This window comes from Fistularia commersonii, chromosome 26, assembly GCF_037954325.1.
Source record: "Fistularia commersonii isolate RoL2024-O1a breed Wild chromosome 26, RoL_Fcom_v1.0, whole genome shotgun sequence".
Classification (NCBI taxonomy): Eukaryota; Metazoa; Chordata; class Actinopteri; order Syngnathiformes; family Fistulariidae; genus Fistularia; species Fistularia commersonii.
This window is the reverse complement of record NC_141309.1, coordinates 302,470-319,573: the sequence shown is the minus strand read 5'-3', so window position 1 is coordinate 319,573 and position 17,104 is coordinate 302,470. Positions and strand designations below refer to the sequence as shown.

The window sequence follows — 17,104 nt, the reverse complement described above, 5'->3', positions numbered from 1 at the left end:
CCTCCGGAGGACGTGGGCTTCAGTAGACCCCTTTATTGAGTGTGGTCCGGACCGGCTCTACGTGGAAGGAGTCCTCGGACACCCGGGTTGTTCTTCGGACCTTACTGTGTTGTGTTGTCAGAGGGCGCAGAGGGGGAGAGCGGCCCTCCTGGGGCCCCAACATTCCCAGTTGGGCTCCCGGCTCCTCCTGGCCAGACCGGGTGTTGTGCTAGCCGCTCCCCTGGCGCTGTTCTTTACCTGCCTACTGCTCATCCGTGATGGGTCAAATATAGCGGCCAAATTTCATGGATGTTGTACTCTGTATGTGACAATACAGGCATTATTATTCTGATTATGACTGAACTTGTCCCTTGCGGTGAGACTGTGGGAGCACTGCGATGACCGGAATGGTGTGTTGGTGACACGGGCCTCCCGGTGGAGTCCAGTCCAGGTGGAGGAGGCCTGGAGGCTCAGGGTGCCACTGAGATCTGGACTGTCGGTTCTGGACGCTGAGGGACCCGCAAACCCCGCGGTTTCACTCCATGGAGCCTCGATAATCAGCGGCGCTCGCTGGATCTCCGGACCGGAGGAGCAGGGCTGCGCCTCTGCGGCTCCGAGGCTCCGAAGCTCCGCCGCTCCGAACCTGCAGCGGGTCCGGCCCGGAGGAGACGTGTCGCGGCTCTGCACCCGCTGCCCGGAGCTCCGGCGCGGGGCGGAGCGGAGCGCGGCCCGGCCGTCCGCGGCGGCGCGGCCCGCGTCGCCGGCTGCGGGTTCGGCCGTCGGGATTGGGCGGCGGGCGGCGGCGCAGCCCCCCCTCCTCCCCCCGCCAGAGCTGCGCGCAGACGGGAAGCGAAGGCCTGCGCTCCGCCGAAGCACCGCGGCGCTCCGGACTAATCCCCCTTCCCGCGGAGATCGGACGAGGACTGGCCGCCGCTGGTGAATGTCTTTAGAATGGGACTCGCTGGAGGTACTGACATTTTGTCTCCGCGGCTCGCCGGCGGGACGCGCTCCGCTCCTCCGCCGTCCTCCTCGGCGCCGCGGCTCCCGGAGCCCCGTCCCTCGGTGCATGGCGTTCTCCCTCCCCGCCTCCTCCTCCCCACCCCCTCCCGCCCGCCCGGGCGCCCCGCCGCGCTCGGCCCGGGGACCGGGGGCCCCGGGCCGGTCCCCTCTCCGGGCCGCCGCCGCCGACGGAGGAGACGCGGCCAGACAATTTGATTTAAAGGGCGCGGGCAGCCATGTTGGCCGCGGAGCGTTAGCCTAGCTCCGCTAGCTCCCTTTCATCCTCCATGTGTGATGGGCTCCGATGCACAAAGCGAAAATAGCCCACGCTGGCAATAATCACGTCCCGGGAAAGACGCGGGGTGTGTGTGACACTTTGTGCGAGTGTGTGTGTGACAGTGTGTGTGTTTTCTCTCGTCTCTAACGGTTCGCATCTTCCCGAGACGATCCCTTTGAAGTGAGCTAGCCTGTAAGCTAGCAGCCGCCGCCGCCGCCGCGGAGCCTCGGTGTGCGCAGTCGTTTTTACACCGAGCCCGAGTCCCGGGGCTCCGCGTCCCGGTGCCCCGCGTCCCGGTGCTCTGCCTCCACCCGGGGCGGGGGGGAGGGGCGCCCGGAGCCCCGGCGGAGCTCCGACGGTACCGGGTCGCTGTTTACATCCCCGCCGAGCGCCGGGAGCCGAGCGGGGCTCCTCCGCCGCGGAGTCCGGGGGAGGACGAGGGAGGACGGGGGAGGACGGGAGCCGAACCTCCGCTCTGCGGGGCCGGAGAGAGCGGCTCCCCGGCGGGGAAACACGGGGCTCCGGCAGCACACAACCCGGGCGAGCAGGCAGGATCCCCCCCAGGACCGGCAGCGAGACCCGGCTGCTCGGGCTGGAGATCCTGGTGATTGAGATCAATATCTGCACTGGTTTGTTTGTATGTGTGTGTGTGTGTGTGTGTCTGCTGATACGTGTGTGTTGTGTTTCACAGCCTCAAACGTTTTGCTGTGTGTGTGGCCCCTGGTGTGTTTACGGTCCTCGGTGAAACGTGCTCGTTGTCTTCTTTCACCGAGGAGGTCCTCACCGTTGTGCTTCTGCAGGAGGAACCCCAGAAAAGTCACTTAATGGGTGGAAAGTGTCGGATTGAAATGTGTGAAACGACTGGTTTGTGTGACAAACAACATGTTTGTCCTGGGCTCCGAGGCGTGTGGAGGAACATGTCTCCCATTCATGTGTGAACATGTCCTGCTTCCACAGGCCGGTGGTCCAGAAACCCTCTAAGGCAAGAAGATTAAAATAACGATTACCTGTCGTCCGGCACCTATGAGATGTTTGCGGAGTAAATAATGGAATCACATCGTGTAGATGATCTATTATCTGCTTTATTGTGGCCGGTTCGCACCTCGAGGATGTGGCTTCACGTCACGCCGTGGCTGGACTAGGAGGCACGCAAAGCGGGCGCTGCAGGGACCCCCGGGTTCGCCGTCGCCCGCCATCCGTTCCGTCGGCCCGTTTGCGGCGGTGCGTCCCGGAAGCACCGTGGGGGGACGGGTCCTGCCGGCCGAGGGTCTTGTCGGACAGCTCGCGGGCCGTGTGGATGCGGACGGCGGCGCCGAATCCGGTTCAGGCCTCCCCGGTGGCGCCGGAGCTCGGTCTCAGATTTGCGGCGGGGCGTGTTCACAGGGAGTTCAAATCTGGTGACGAAAGCGGCGGCGGCAGCTCGCACGATGCATATTTAGAATTAGATTTAGTTAGAAGTTGCGGCTCGGGCCTCCACGTTTAGTCTGCGGTAAGGCGGTCGGCTCCACGTCAGAGAACGGGGTTGAGGAGGAGCGGTGGACCTGGCATTAATCCCACCTACTCCTTTTCCAACAGGTCCAGTCAAAGAAAAAGACAGTTAAGGATGCAGGAGCCCAACAATGGATTTCTCCTTCTCTTTCATGCAAGGGATCATGGGAAATACAATTCAGCAACCCCCTCAGCTCATTGACTCAGCCAACATCAGACAGGAAGGCACCTGCGACACCGGCAGTGACCCGGGCGAGGATGGTGGTCCCTCCTACGATGCCGCCCTGGACGCGGAGTTCTCCTACCCGCCGTCGGCGTCCGAGGACATGCCGCACGTGTCCAACGGCTTCCCGCCGGGCCTGGGCATCTACGAGCCGCAGGCCAAGTTCTCCATGTACTCGCAGTTCCCCAACGGCTCGGCCAACGGCTACGGGGCCATCCGGAGCTACGGGGACCACGGGCTCCTCCCGGGGGAGGGCACGGTCCTGAGAGGGCCCGGTCTCCAGGAGAGACCCCTGTCTCCCGTGTCGCCGCCGCTGCCCCCGCATCACCCGCACCTCCACCACGTCCACCACCACCCCCACCACCACCCGCACCACCACCACACGCACCACTTCCACTCCCCCCAGCACCCCAACCCCAACCCCAACCCCCCCGGCCTGCAGACCCACCCGCACAGCCCCTCGCCGCTGCCCCTGCCCTCCCAGCACCATCTGCCCCACACGCCTCACATCATGACCCACACGCTGCCCCCGCCTCCCCCGCTGCACCTGCCCTCCTCCAGCCCGCCCCCCTCCCTCGTCGACAGCACCCCCTCCTCTCAGCCCTCCCACGCCCCCCCGCACACCCCCGGCGGGGTCCTCAAGAAGACCAGCTCTCCGGAGATCAAGCTGAAGATCATCAAGACGTATCAGAACGGCAAGGAGCTGTTTGAGTCGGCGCTGTGCGGAGACCTTCTGCAGGAGCTGCAGGTACGTCGGGAGACGCTCGCCGAGCCGGTGACTCCCGGGCCCGAGGTCTCCGGTCCGCCTCGGATGGCGCTCGGATCCGGTCCTGTGAATCGGACCCCGTCCGTCTTCTCTCCGGGCGGATAAAGCACCTCACTTAAAGCCTCGGGTGTGCGATGTTATCCCGGGCAGAGGCTCGGCTCGGGCCGGACAACATGAACGTCACCGTCGGAAACCTTTTTACCCGTGTCCGTCGTAGCGCCCCGCGCGCCAGCGGGAAACGCAAATCCGTTGGATTTACCTTCGGCTCCAAACACCTGAGAATTGAGCGAACGCGGTCGTCTGTCCATTTGCACTAAACCAGCCCGTGGATCCTCAAATGGAAAGTGAAAGTGAAGGTGTGTGTTTCTATAAGCTGTCTCAGAGCGAGGCCACGGAAGGCGTTCGTTCCGCACGCGGCCTCGGGTCAGCGCCGTCCGGCCTCCCGCCCGCAGACGGCGGCCGAGAATCGGAGAGCGGTGTGCTCCGCGTGACAGTGTAGCCGATCTCATTAAAATTCCTCCTCCTCACCCTCCTAACATCTCCTCCAAAAAGCAGATATCTGAGAGAGTTTGTATTTAAACGCAGACGGGGATCCAATTTTGAGTTGCCATCAAAGGAAACAAAAGCCAACTGATGTCTCACCGCTGTTCTCCCTCCCCGTGTCTGATCTTCAGAAGGAGTCTCAGAAGAACGAGGCCGCTCAGATACAGCGCAGGCACGAGAGGAAGAAGGAGAAGAGGAAAAAGAGTGCGAGGCTCCAGGTCCAGGAGCAGAGCTCGGACCAGATCCAGGCTCAAGCGGGCGCCGCGGCGGGCCAGACGGAGGACGCCCACGTCCCGGCCCAGCCCAGGGAGACGCCCGCCGTCCAGGCCGACAAGTCCCAGAAGACCGTCATCAAAAATGAACCAAAGACGCCAAAGGCAGGCCACCGCGTGTTCCACACCTCCGACATCTCCGCGTGGACCGCGCCAATCCGAAACGCTCACCGCCCAGGTCTGCTCTTGCTCGTAGGTTCCAAAAGTCCACCATCCCTCAGTGATCCAGGAGACGGGCTTCTGCAAGGAATTCGTGATCGGAGATCTGGTGTGGTCCAAGGTGGGCACCTATCCATGGTGGCCTTGCATGGTCTCCTCTGACCCCCAGATGAAGGTCCACACACGCATCAACACCCGAGGTAAGCTCATTCTCACACACGCACACACATAGTGCCAAAGAGCATGTGTTTATTTGCGCGTCGATTGACATCTGGCCGTCGTGTGTTGTCGAGTAGGTCACCGGGAGTATCACGTCCAGTTCTTCGGCAGCGTGGCGGAGCGTGCCTGGATCCACGAGAAGAGGATCATCATGTACCAGGGGAAGCAGCAGTTCGACGAGCTCCAGGCCGAGACCCTGCGCAAGACCACCAACCCGGTGGAGAAACAGAAAGTACGTACCCGTGAAGGAACGCCTCCTCATCCAGACCCAAATCCTGGATTTCAGCGTGTGGAGAGGCCACATACTCAGGAAACCAGGAACCAGAGGCTGGGCTGGGTCTGACTGCGGTGCTCCCTTCACACACCACCGTCTCCTCTCTCAGCCGTTAGAGAGTGTGTGTGTGTGTGTGTGTGTCTGTGTGTGTGCATGTGTTTGCTGAAGTTCAGCTCCCAGGGTTCAGGAAGTAGAATCCATGTTTGTAGTTTGTTAGTTCCGAGCCCGGGATGGACGTGCTGTTCTTGGAAAGCCCGGCAGGTTCGGGTCGGCCAATGACAGCGTCCCTCGGAGCAGTTGTGGCCGTGACGTTCCTCCGGTGACGTTCCTCCCGTGATGTTCCTCCTGACCGGCTGCTCGGAACCGACCTGCTCAGATACATGCAAACGTGCTGTTTGCAACCCAGCGAGTGCAGCGTCTCCGCCGGCGTCCATGAATCCTCTCTCTAACGGCCGCTCTCCCCGCAGCTCCTGAAGCCCATCCCTCAGCGGGAGCGTGCTCAGTGGGAGGTGGGCGTGGGCCACGCCGAGGACGCCTTCTTAATGACGCGGCAGGAGAGGATCGACAATTACACCTTCATCTACGTGGATCCCGTCCCCAATGACGCCGCGGCCACCAAGAAACCCGGCGTCAAGGCGGAGAAACGAAACCGGCGCTCCAGCGGCTCGACCGGTAAGAAGGAAGAGGGGGTGAAGTCACCCGAGCGGGAGATGCCGCCGCGGCGCCAGCTGCCGCGGAGACAGTGCAGCGTCTCCAACGCGGAGGACGGCGGGAGCCTGCAGGCGTCCGGCGAGGAGAAGAGCCAGAAGGGGGACGCCGACGCGACCGGCTCCCCCCAACACCCCGGGTCCGAGGCGCGGACCAGACAGGATTCTCCTCCGCCCGTCCGGGCCTGGAAAACAGCGGCCGCCAGAAAGCTGCTGCCTCTGTCCATCACCATGAAGAGGCTGAACGTGGAGATTACCAAGTGTGACTGGCCTCTCCTGCAAAAGAAGGCGGCTCCCTCTCCCAAGAAGGAGGAGGAGAAGGAGGAGAGGGTGGAGAGAGAAGCCCGGCAGCCCGACCTGGGCTACTGCTCCCCCGAGGTGGGTCCGGCCCCGCCGACGCCGATGTCCGCCGGCGCTTATCCCGGCCGCCGTCCAACCGGCCGATGCTGTTGTCGGCAGGACCACAGAGCCAAACCCGAGCCCAGCCCGGAGGAGGAGGACGACGCCGACGACATGGAGGAAGACGGGGAGGAGAGGAGAGAATCCCCTGCCAGCCGGAGGAGCGAGGAGGGAGGGATGCAGCCGGCGTCCTCCCCGGGCTCCCCCAACAGCAGCCCCAACGGTCTGTCTCTCACACACACACACACACACACACATGCACGCTGCATGAAGCCACTTTGACCAAAGCCTCCATCTTCTCTTGGATCTCCAGCCTCCCAGGAGAGGAAGCTGCAGCAGCGGCGGTCGGTCCGGAGCCGGTCCGAGTCGGAGAGAGGCGGCGACCCCGTCCCCAAAAAGAAAACCAAAAAGGAACAGGTATGGGTGTTTCCCTGTCAGCCCTGAATGAGCCCGGAAGCAGCAGGACCCGGCCGGACCGAGCGCCGCTCTGACCCTCGCTGTCCGAGAAACCCGGGGACGAACGAACGAACGCGTATCAAATGTGTAACTGGCCACCGCAGTATATTTGTGCAATAAAGCAGTAACACCGTGGGGAGGTTTCCTTGGCTCGCGTTGCGTTGTCTTCCGTTCCGTCCACCGAGCGCGAGCTGACTGTGTGTCGACCGCAGGCGGAGACGGCTCCCGAGACCACCCTGAGGACGGGCTCCCAGAAAGGTAACGAGCCCCTCATCCACACCGTCCGTCACAAATCTTGTGTTCTTTTTTTTTTAAAAAAAGCACATCTTTTTACGAAGTCCCTCCCCCCTCAGGAGCCAGCGAGATCTCGGACGCCTGCAAGCCCCTGAAGAAGCGGAGCAGAGCGTCGACGGATGTGGAGATGGCGTCGTCGCAGTACCGGGACACCTCGGACTCGGACTCGCGGGGCCTCAACGACCCGCAGGTGAGGACAGACGCGCGAGGACGACGTGTGGTCGTCCACAGATCGCCTCGGCTTCCCGCGACCGTGAGGCGCCGCACGTCTCCGGCGTGTGGCCTTAAAGGGGTTTCCGGAGGTTGTAGGCCGAGAGGAACGAAACGGGACGCTGAAGCGTCCTCGGCCCGCCGAGAACGTCCATCCCTCCGTTCCCCCTCCAGTAACACTCCTGGAATCCCCAGAAGATCTTCTCACCGGGTGTCCCGTCTCCTCACAGGGCCTCTTCGGGAAGAGCCTCGACAGCCCGGCGGCCGCAGACGCCGACGCCTCGGACACCCAGTCCGTGGACTCCGGCCTGTCTCGACAGGACGGCGGCTCCGGGAAGGGGGACACGGTGTGCCAGGTGAGCCGGACTCCCGGGGGAGCCTCGCTCGTCCGGCGAACCTTTGAAGGTTCTGACCCGTGAGGATCTGCCTGTAGATCTGCGAGGCGTACGGAGAGGGCCTGGTGGTGTGCGAAGGCGACTGCGGCAGACAGTTTCACCTGGAGTGTTTGGGTCTGACGTCGCCGCCCGAGGGCAGGTTCACCTGCCTGGAATGTCGAAATGGTGAGAAGGCCGCCGAGCCGAGCCGAGCCGAGCCGGACCCCGTGGCTTCGGCGCGGCGGTCAGACGCTGTGAACCTCTGTCCAGGGAACCACCAGTGTTTTGGCTGTAAGACGGCGGGCCGGGAGGTGACGCGCTGCTCCGTGTCCGGATGCGGCTGTTACTACCACGACGACTGCGTGCGGAAGCTGCCGGGCACCACCGGCGGCTCGGCCGGAGGCTTCTGCTGCCCTCAGCACATCTGCTCCACCTGTTGCCTGGAGCGAGACCTGCAGCGGGCCGGCAAAGGTAACTGTGTGTGGAACGCCTCTTGGGAGGAGCCGGGGCCGCCGTCCGGTCGCTCCTCTCAGCGCACGTGATCCGCTCGCGCTCGTATCACCGCCAAAGTGAATCTGTCTCCGCCGGCCCAACTTCTCCGGGCTCCTTTAAAAGAAGACGGCTCGTCCTCGCAAAGAATTCAACGATCCATATGAATATCGTGTTTTGCTCGGCGGGAACACACACGTCCTCATGTCAGACGACACACTCAGCCTGAAGCGGGAGATGTTCACCTGCAGACGGGAGGACGTTCGAGGTGATCTAATTACCACACCTGCTGAGAGGAGGGACCGGGAGCTGAGGTCCTGCCGCACCTCAAAGCCAGCAGACTGATGTCCCAAAGCACACCGGAAAGCAAATTTCAGGATAGAAAAACGGCGTGCAGATCATATTTGCAGCGTGAGGCAGGGCTCCGGTTGGGGCGAAGCGCTGGCCCGCGTGATTTGAAACCTCAGAGTGGAGCGGCGTGGCGTGGCGTGGCGTGGCGTGGCGTGCCTCGGCGGCACCAGACAAACGCGTCCGTCTCCTCTGCCTCGCAGGTCGTCTGATGCGCTGCATCCGCTGCCCGGTGGCCTACCACACGGGCGACAGCTGCGTGGCGGCGGGCAGCGTGGTCCTCACGCATCACATCATGATCTGCAGCAGCCACGGCAGCACCAAGAGGAACGGCCTGCTCACCTCCCCCGTCAACGTGGGCTGGTGCTTCCTGTGCGCCCGAGGTAAGCCCCGCCCCCCGGCGCCGCACACACTAACAGCCTTCCTCTCCCGCAGCCGCCGGCCCGCTGCGGCCCGGAGCGGGCGGATCTTGTCGGTCGTGGGTTTGCTTCCGCCGCTCGCTGGCCGATTCCAGTCTCGACAAAGACGGTCTGACTCGCACGTAGCGCCAAACCAGAACCCGGAGGCCCCCGGTGGCTCCTGGCGGCCCCAGGTTGCCCCCGGCGGCCGTAGCTTTCCGTCCGGGACCCGATCTGGGAGCCGCGACGGTTTTTGGATGCAGCCGCGGTGAATTTGAACATGTTTGATAGTCTGCGCCGGCGGGCGAAAAGCGGCGCGGTGAAATATAACGCTTGTCTTTTCATTACGACACCAATAGGATGAGCGATCCGGGCTGACGCGCGGCACTCGGTCCAAAAAACGCCATTCCCTCCCGCTTGCGGAGGCCCGGAGGACCTCGGTCCGCCCCGGAAGCGACGCCAGACCCGTCCCATAAGTCGAGTGCTCTGTTTGGCCACTTGCGTCGGGGCAAACCTTGTTTTACCTGTTTCTTTCTTGTGTTTACAGTGTACACGTGTGTGTTTGTGTGTGCGTGCATGCGAGCATGTCTGTCCGTCTGTGTGTGCGTGTGTGTGTGTGTGCGTGTGCGTGCGTGCGTGCGCGTGTGTGTGTGTGTCCGTGCGCCTGAGACACATTTGTTTTTTCTACTTTGTGAAATTTGGCTAATTTGGAGTTTGACTGCGGCTCACCCCCGTCTCTTCCTGTGTGTCTTGTGTAGGGCTGTTAGTGCAAGACCTTACTGACACCATATTAAGTTCATATGCCTATAAGTCCCACTACCTTCTGACTGAGTCAAATCGTGCTGAGTTGAAATTACCTATGATTCCCTCTCCTTCGTCAGCTACCAAAAAGAATGTTGGGAAAGGTAACTGAACAGTTTTTCTCTTTCTCCTTTGTCCCACTGGTCTGTGTTTGTCCTGTGCCTGCTCCCGTCCCCCTGTAGTTTCCCCCTGTCTGTATGCAACTCTTTATTTCAAAGCCTTGAGATGCAACGTTATTAACTGGTTGAACCCGCAGTTAATTTCAGCGCAGAGCGGTGCAACGAAGCCTAATCCCTAACACATTAACAGACGACAATGGGCCCGATGCAAAATCACCGGAGCCGCCTTCGCTCCGCCGACCGCCCGTTGTCGAGGTCCGGTTCGGCCGCCGCGCCGGAGCGTCGCCTTGGCTTCGACAAAGGCGGAAAGCCTGCGCCCGGTGGCCGAGCGCAGGTATTTTCGCCGGGCGGCCTCCGGGGACCCCCGCAAAGGAGGGAACGATGCTAAAAGTACCCGGCGCAAAGCAAACGCGCTCCTCCGGACCGCCGAGGCGGCGCGTCGTCACAACGGGAGGAGGATCGTCATTCACACGCTCGGCCCGTCGCGACAGGTGCGCCATTCACACCTGGCCCCGCCCCGAGGGTGTGAACGAGGCATGGCGATCCGCTCGGCCGACGACGGGCGGGTGATTCTTGCACGAGGCCCATTGTGACGGAGGTTTATTCAAGGACAAATGTCTCCGCCATTAACATGCCGTAACGGGAGATGGATGAAAAGGCCCGGTCTCCGCGGAGGCCGGGCCTGCTGGCAGCGGGTCGGTTTCTGTCCCGCGCCGTGGCGCCGGATCCTCTGGGGTAGATCCCGTTCTGTGTGGTTTGTGGAGCTCGCCGCCGCTGGAGGTGCACCGCTTTTCTGCTTGAGCACTCTGGGCTTGTTTTTGATTTGTCACCCTCTTTAATGCCGACCGCGAGACGGTTTTTATTTTGGACCGAAAACGTCAGATGAAATGTCAGTCCCGCTCACCTCCGTGTCCCGGACCCGCCTTGGATGGAATTCGCTCGAAAAGCAAACGTCAAAGTCACGGCCCCGCGCCGTTTGAATGCCCCGCTGTTGGCAAAGCATTTGATAAAGACACGCGAAGCACGCGGCAACATCCAACACCCGGAGGGATTCCATGCAAGCTGGTCGGAGCGGGACGCGGTTTTAATGTGACGGGGAAACTTTGCTTCACCGGCAGGACTGCATGCCTGCTTTTTGCCCATAATTTGTTTTAATACGGCCCCGATCTGTCGTTAACTCGCTGGCTGATTGGAGTGGTGTGCCGCTGCCGCTGCCGCTGCATGTGTTCCCCGTTCTGGCCTCGGACCAGAGCTCTGAATCTGATTGCCAGACACGCTGTAAAAGTCTCGTAGGAACCGGAGAGCCCGTCCAAGGGCTTCCGGCCATTTCAGCCTCTTTCATGCAGCGCGGCTTCCACGGGAGCCTTCAGGAAAACACCGTAGCTAGCAGAGGTCACCACAGCAGCTTTAGGTTTTTCCACGCAGCGTCTCCTCGCCGTCCTAGAAGCGGCGAGACCTCGCTTTCACGCTGCCTCTGACCACCTCAGTGCTGCAGGGATAGCTTGCCTAGGCTTGTCTGCAAATGAGATTCAGAGTTTGTCCAGGTGTTTCTGTGCATCATCTAATTGTGCACTCCTCCTCTCTCTGCACACCCATCACACACACACACACACACACACACACACACACACACACACACACACACATGCATACAAATACAGGAGGCAAGCTGCTGTGCTGCGACTCGTGCCCGGCTTCCTTCCACCCGGAGTGTCTGGAGATGGAGATGCCGGAGGGGCCGTGGTCCTGCAGCGACTGCAGGGCGGGGAAGAAGCCTCACTACAAACAAATTGTCTGGGTCAAACTGGGCAACTACAGGTACGCGGGGAGCGTGGGAGCGCCTGTGGCCGAGCAAACCGAAAGAGCCATCCCGCTGCTCCGATAAGACGGGATCCACCGCGGCGGTGCATGCCTGATGAGACAGGGAGTCCGTGCCGTCTAAATGGAAGCGTATATAATAAGAGAGGTGACCTGTGCTTCCGCCTGGGTCGGCGCCGCCGCACGCCGGGGGTCAGTGTCTGCAAAACCTTCGTCTCCTCTGCATGAGCAACCAACTCTTAAGTGCTGCAGAGGAGCGCTTGTCACATGGAAACGGAAATCGTGACTTTCCCAACGCGCTCATTCCACAACAGATGGAATCAGATCATTCACACGTCTTTATGTCAGCGACCGGAAGCCGGAGCTCCGACCTAAAGTACTTCGATTGCGCCGAGGGATCCGTCCCCTGGTCCGAGCAGGGCGGAGGCCAGCAATGTGAGCGGCGGGGTTTCAAAAAGGGGGCGGGGCCATCGGCCTGGACGCAGGTCGTCGTCATTTGTTGATAATCGGATCATTGACAGGATCCGGCTGAAGAACATACTTTGGAATACAATCGAGCTCCGAACCGGTTGTCAGACATTCTCCTGAAAGAAGCTGAATTTATCCTTGTAAATATAATCATTTGACTCGTCCATCTGTGCGGCTGCCGGACGCTCGCTCCGCGGGGCCACAACAACACAACAACACAACACGAGAACAAGTATGTGAAACATCTGCCTGAACTCACAAAGCGCAAACGGTTTAGATCTCTTCGGTAGAACTCAGCTGAAAACCTTGTCAAATCTTTGGGTCAAAACGTGTCCAATGAACAGTCACAGATGTGCAGGGCTTGTGCAGACCCCCCCCCGGCCCCCTCAGACCCCGTCAGACCCTCTCAGACCCCCTCAGGCCCCGTCAGACCCCATCAGACCCGCTCAGACCCCCTCAGACCCCCTCAGGCCCTGCGCCTGGTGGTGGTCCGGCCCTCAGTGCAGGCCTTTCCAGCAGAAAGGCGCTGCTCTGTAATGCGTGGTCTTAGCTGTGTGAGATCAGAGTAAACCCCGGTGAGACGAGGGCCGGAGGGCCGGAGTCCAGGCCCACGCTTTCCTGTCTCCTTGGATTCTGGCAGCGATTGGTTGAATCGGCGTCCCTCCCTCTCCGCCTGCAGGTGGTGGCCGGCGGAGATCTGCAACCCCCGTCTGGTGCCGTCCAACATCCAGAGCCTGCGCCACGACATTGGCGACTTCCCTGTGTTCTTCTTCGGTTCCCATGACTACTACTGGATCAACCAGGGCCGCGTCTTCCCCTACGTGGAGAACGACAAGAACTTTGTCACCGGTCAAATCAACATCAACAAGACCTTTAAGAAAGGTACCTGCTCCGAAAGCTGTTCGGCGCCGGGCCGAAACCCGGTGCGGACGCTTTCTGAGACCCCGTCTGCCTTTCAGCTCTGGAAGAAGCGGCTCGCCGCTTCCAGGAACTCAAGGCCCAGAGGGAAAGCAGGGAGGCCCTGGAGCAGGAACGCAACTCCCGGAAACCTCCGCCCTACAAGTTCATCAAGGTAGAGCCGCCTCCGTGCACGTGACGCACACGTACTGTCAGGTTTCTGAGGGACGGGTCGCCGCTGTGGCTCTGCAGGAGGTGTTCCCTCAGCCCGTCCTGATTGTCCCCTCCTCTGGAGGCGCCGTGTCTCCTGCTCGCGGCGCCGCTCAGATCGTAGCGTATAAAAAGCAGATTCGGCCACAGGCGGGTCGCAAATATGTCTCGTCGCCTTTTTGTTTAATGAATCAACGCATTCTGGCGAGAAGGTAAAGCGGGGCCTCCGTGTTGATGGACAGGCGGCCGTCAATCACGGGGTAGATCTTCCCTCCGGCCGTCCGCTTCTCGCGGCCGATGTTTGTCTGTGAGGGAATCCTCAGACCGGAGACGAACGGGCCCGTGACTCGCCTTCGCCGTCCGATACCCAGATCTTCTTATGAGTGTCCGCCAGAAGCCGCGTCCGTCTCGCCGTTTGCCTCCGCCCCTCACATGGCTGTCGCGGTGTCCCTCGTCAGGCCAACAAACCGGTGGGGAAAGTGCAGATGCACGTGGCCGACCTGTCAGAAATCCCGCGGTGCAACTGCCGGCCGACGGACGAGCACCCCTGCAGCCTGGAGTCCCAGTGTCTGAACCGCATGCTGCAGTACGAGTGTCACCCGCAGGTCCGTGGCCACGTTTGCGCTCCTCCGAGGCCTTCTGAGGCTCAGCGCTACGTTCCTCCCTGAACCCGTTGTCTCCCGGCCTGCAGGTGTGTCCTGCGGGAGACAGCTGCGAGAACCAGTGCTTCTCCAAGCGGCTGTACGCGGACACGGAGGTGATGAAGACGGAGGGCCGAGGCTGGGGCCTCCGGGCCAAGCGGGCTCTCAGGAAGGTGCGTGTCGGCTCGGGCCTCCCGTCTGTCGAGTTCTTTGCAAGAAGAAGAAGGTCCTCCGGAGCCGTCGCTTCCGGCGGCCGGTCACCGCCGGTCCGGATGTGTGGAAGCAGGAGAAGACGCCGCCGCTCCGGCTCTGGCGACGCCAGGAAAGAAGCGTTCTGGCAGGCGCCGCTTGTCACCCACAAGCGTGACCTCCAGCCTGGACCGCCTCATCCGTTCTGAACCTTCTCACACTCTTGGTTCCTGTCCTCTTGGCAGGAGCCCTTTGACTTTGTGCTATTCTATGTATTTAACATAAGGAGACGACTCCGATGTGCTCAGGCGTCCGTCTGCCTCCCGCAGGGGGACTTTGTGACCGAGTACGTGGGCGAGGTCATCGACTCGGAGGAGTGCCAGCAGCGAATCAAACGCGCCCATGAAAACCACGTGACCAACTTCTACATGCTCACGCTCACCAAGGTAAAGGTGTGGGGGGAGACGTTCTGGCCCCCCGGCGCTCTCCTGCGCTCAGGCGGCGCCCCCTGACCTCCGCTGTCCCCCGCAGGACCGGGTGATCGACGCCGGGCCCAAAGGAAACTCGTCCCGCTTCATGAACCACAGCTGCAGCCCGAACTGCGAGACCCAGAAGTGGACGGTCAACGGGGACGTTCGCATCGGCCTCTTCGCCCTCTGCGACATCGAGTGCGGTGAGTCCGCGGGAGAACGTCAAGCGGGGCTTCGCCGTCCTGCCGTCTGACGGCGTCCCGTGTCCCCGCAGGCGCCGAGCTGACCTTCAACTACAACCTGCACTGCGTCGGCAACAGGCGGACGTCCTGCCACTGCGGCTCGGACAACTGCTCCGGGTTCCTGGGGGTCCAGCCCACGGTAAGACCTGGAGAGACGCTCCTCGTCCTCTGACCTCAAACACAACTTCTTTTCAAAGCGGGAAATATGGCTACACGGCGCGCGTCGGAAGCAGAGACGGCAGGAAGCGTGTTTAGACGGGTTCGGCGACGGCGAACGAGCCGAAGACCGGCGGGAAACGAGCGGGATCTGCGGGAGCCGGGTCTCCTCCGGCGAAGGGGGACCCGCCGGCGGTACTCAGCCCCCCCACCCTGTCCCGCAGAGCGCCGTGGTGATGGAGAAGGAGGAGAAGGCCCGCAACGCCAAGCTGAAGCAGAAGAAGCGGAAGCTGCGTCTGGAGGGGAAACACACACACGAGTACTTCTGCTTCTGCTGCGGAGAAGGAGGAGAGCTGGTGATGTGCGACCGCAAGGACTGTCCTAAAGCCTATCATCTGCTCTGCCTCAACCTCACCAAGCCCCCATACGGTCAGGAACACACTGTGTGTGTGTGTGTGTGTGTGTCTGTCTGTCTGTTTGTGTGTAGTCCGTCTTTGTCTTTATCTCACACCAGTTGCTGCTGGTGTGTGTGTGTGTGTGTGTATTATCTCCCTCATCTTGATGACTTGTTTCATGTTAAAGTTACAGCCTGTTAAAAAAAAATCCAGACGCTTGTGCGCACACACACACACACACACACACACACACACACACACACAGTTTGTGATTGCCTGTCTGCAGATCAGATCAGGGGTTGTGTGTGTGTATGCGTGCGTGTGTGTGTGTGTGTGTGTGTGTGTGTGTGTAGTCCTACTTTGTCTTTATCTCACACCTATCGCTGCAGGTGTGTGTGTGTGTGTGTGTGTGTGTGTGTGTGTGTGTGTGTTTTATCTCCCTACATCTTGATGACTTGATTCATGTTAAAGTTACAGCCTTTAAAAAAAAATCCAGACGCTTGTGCACACACACACACACAGTTTGTGATTGCCTGTCTGCAGATCTGATCAGGGGTTGTGTGTGTGTGTGTGTGTGTGTGTGTGTGTGTGTGTGTGTGTGTGCATGCGTGCCAAGCGTGTGTAGTCCTTTGTCTTTATCTCACACCGGTTGCTGCTACTGGTGTGTGTGTGTGTGCGTGTGCGTGCGTGTGTGTGTGTGTGTGTGTGCGTGCGCGTGTGTGTGTGTGTGTGTGTGTGTGTGTGTGTGTGTGTGTGTGTGCATGCATGTTAACCCAGTGTGTGTTCCCACCCTCAGGCCGCTGGGAGTGTCCGTGGCACGACTGCAGTGTGTGCGGCACGGCGGCCTCGTCCCTCTGCGACTTCTGCCCGCGCTCCTTCTGCCGGGAGCACGAGGCCGGAGCTCTGGCGCCGTCGTCCCTGGAGGGCCGTCCCTGCTGCTCCGGCCACAACCCCCTCAGCCCGCTGGGCCCCGCCGGGCCCCGGCAGGCCGCCCCCAGCCCCGTCAGGGTCAAAGAGGAGCCTCAGAGAGACAGCGGTGCTCCCTCCATACCTCAGCCCCTGTAGAGCGTCCTTCGCCGCCGCCGCGCTCCGACCGAGGGAATCCAGCGCTCCGTTTCCTTCTTCTGTCTTTCAGTCGCCTCGACCAACACCTCGGCGACGTCCGCGGCGGGCGGGGCGGGCGGGCGGGGCGGGGCGGGGGGGGCCGGCAGGGGGCCGGCCGGGCGCCGTCCTGCGCTTTCCCTCCCCTCCGGCCGCCGCCCCGCTGGGCCAGGACCAACAGCTCACTCCGGGTTCTCTGGTTTCTGTTTTTCTATTTTTACAGCTGTAGATATTCTCAGTGTTGTCACGTTGTCGATAGCTGGCACTTTGAAGAAGTTGAGGAGCAAAGATGAGGAGGAGGAGGAGGAGGAGGAGGAGGAGGTGGAGGAGCAGGAGGACGAGGACGTGAAGCCAAACCTCTCCACCACACCGCTCCTTCTTTGTTTACCTGCTGTACGCTGCGGTTGGAACCCAACACACACACACACACACACACACACACACACACAGCCCAACCTCTGCAGCCCATCATCACTCCTGTCGTGGTATTGACCCCCCCCTCCCCTGAGGACAGGAGGGGGGAAGGGACGGCTTTTTGTGCAATTCTTTTCAGGACCACACTACATTCCAACCTTCCTTAAACATGGTTTTAATATACTTATGAGTATAGATGAATATAATTATATACGTATCTATGTTTGTTAATGTTTACAGACAGATTCTCTCACTTCATCTCGGTGAGTGGTGTATTACGTTTGTTTGTTTAGGTGTTAAACATTACAC

At 61.0% G+C, this 17,104-nt stretch overlaps 1 protein-coding gene across 3 annotated transcripts; it reads left to right on the top strand.

The window, feature by feature from the left end:
• The first annotated feature begins 822 nt into the window (after window positions 1-822).
• Window positions 823-16,474, top strand: nsd3 (nuclear receptor binding SET domain protein 3). 3 transcript variants are annotated; one of them, XM_086173993.1, is made up of 25 exons: window positions 823-946; window positions 2,831-3,714; window positions 4,407-4,652; window positions 4,744-4,906; window positions 5,003-5,157; window positions 5,667-6,284; window positions 6,366-6,528; window positions 6,619-6,722; window positions 6,974-7,019; window positions 7,115-7,245; window positions 7,496-7,621; window positions 7,699-7,825; window positions 7,910-8,110; window positions 8,680-8,859; window positions 9,633-9,779; window positions 11,456-11,612; window positions 12,760-12,962; window positions 13,040-13,152; window positions 13,646-13,792; window positions 13,879-14,001; window positions 14,347-14,463; window positions 14,549-14,690; window positions 14,762-14,868; window positions 15,110-15,314; window positions 16,077-16,474. In XM_086173993.1, exons 2-25 carry the CDS (start codon window positions 2,875-2,877, stop codon window positions 16,343-16,345), a joined length of 4,830 nt encoding a protein of 1,609 aa, XP_086030119.1. In that variant the 5' UTR covers window positions 823-946; window positions 2,831-2,874; the 3' UTR covers window positions 16,346-16,474. The 3 variants fall into 3 exon arrangements, with proteins under 3 accessions (XP_086030119.1, XP_086030120.1, XP_086030118.1); XM_086173994.1 differs by having other exon boundaries at window positions 7,100-7,245; window positions 9,756-9,779; XM_086173992.1 differs by having other exon boundaries at window positions 7,100-7,245.
• The last annotated feature ends 630 nt before the right edge of the window (window positions 16,475-17,104 follow it).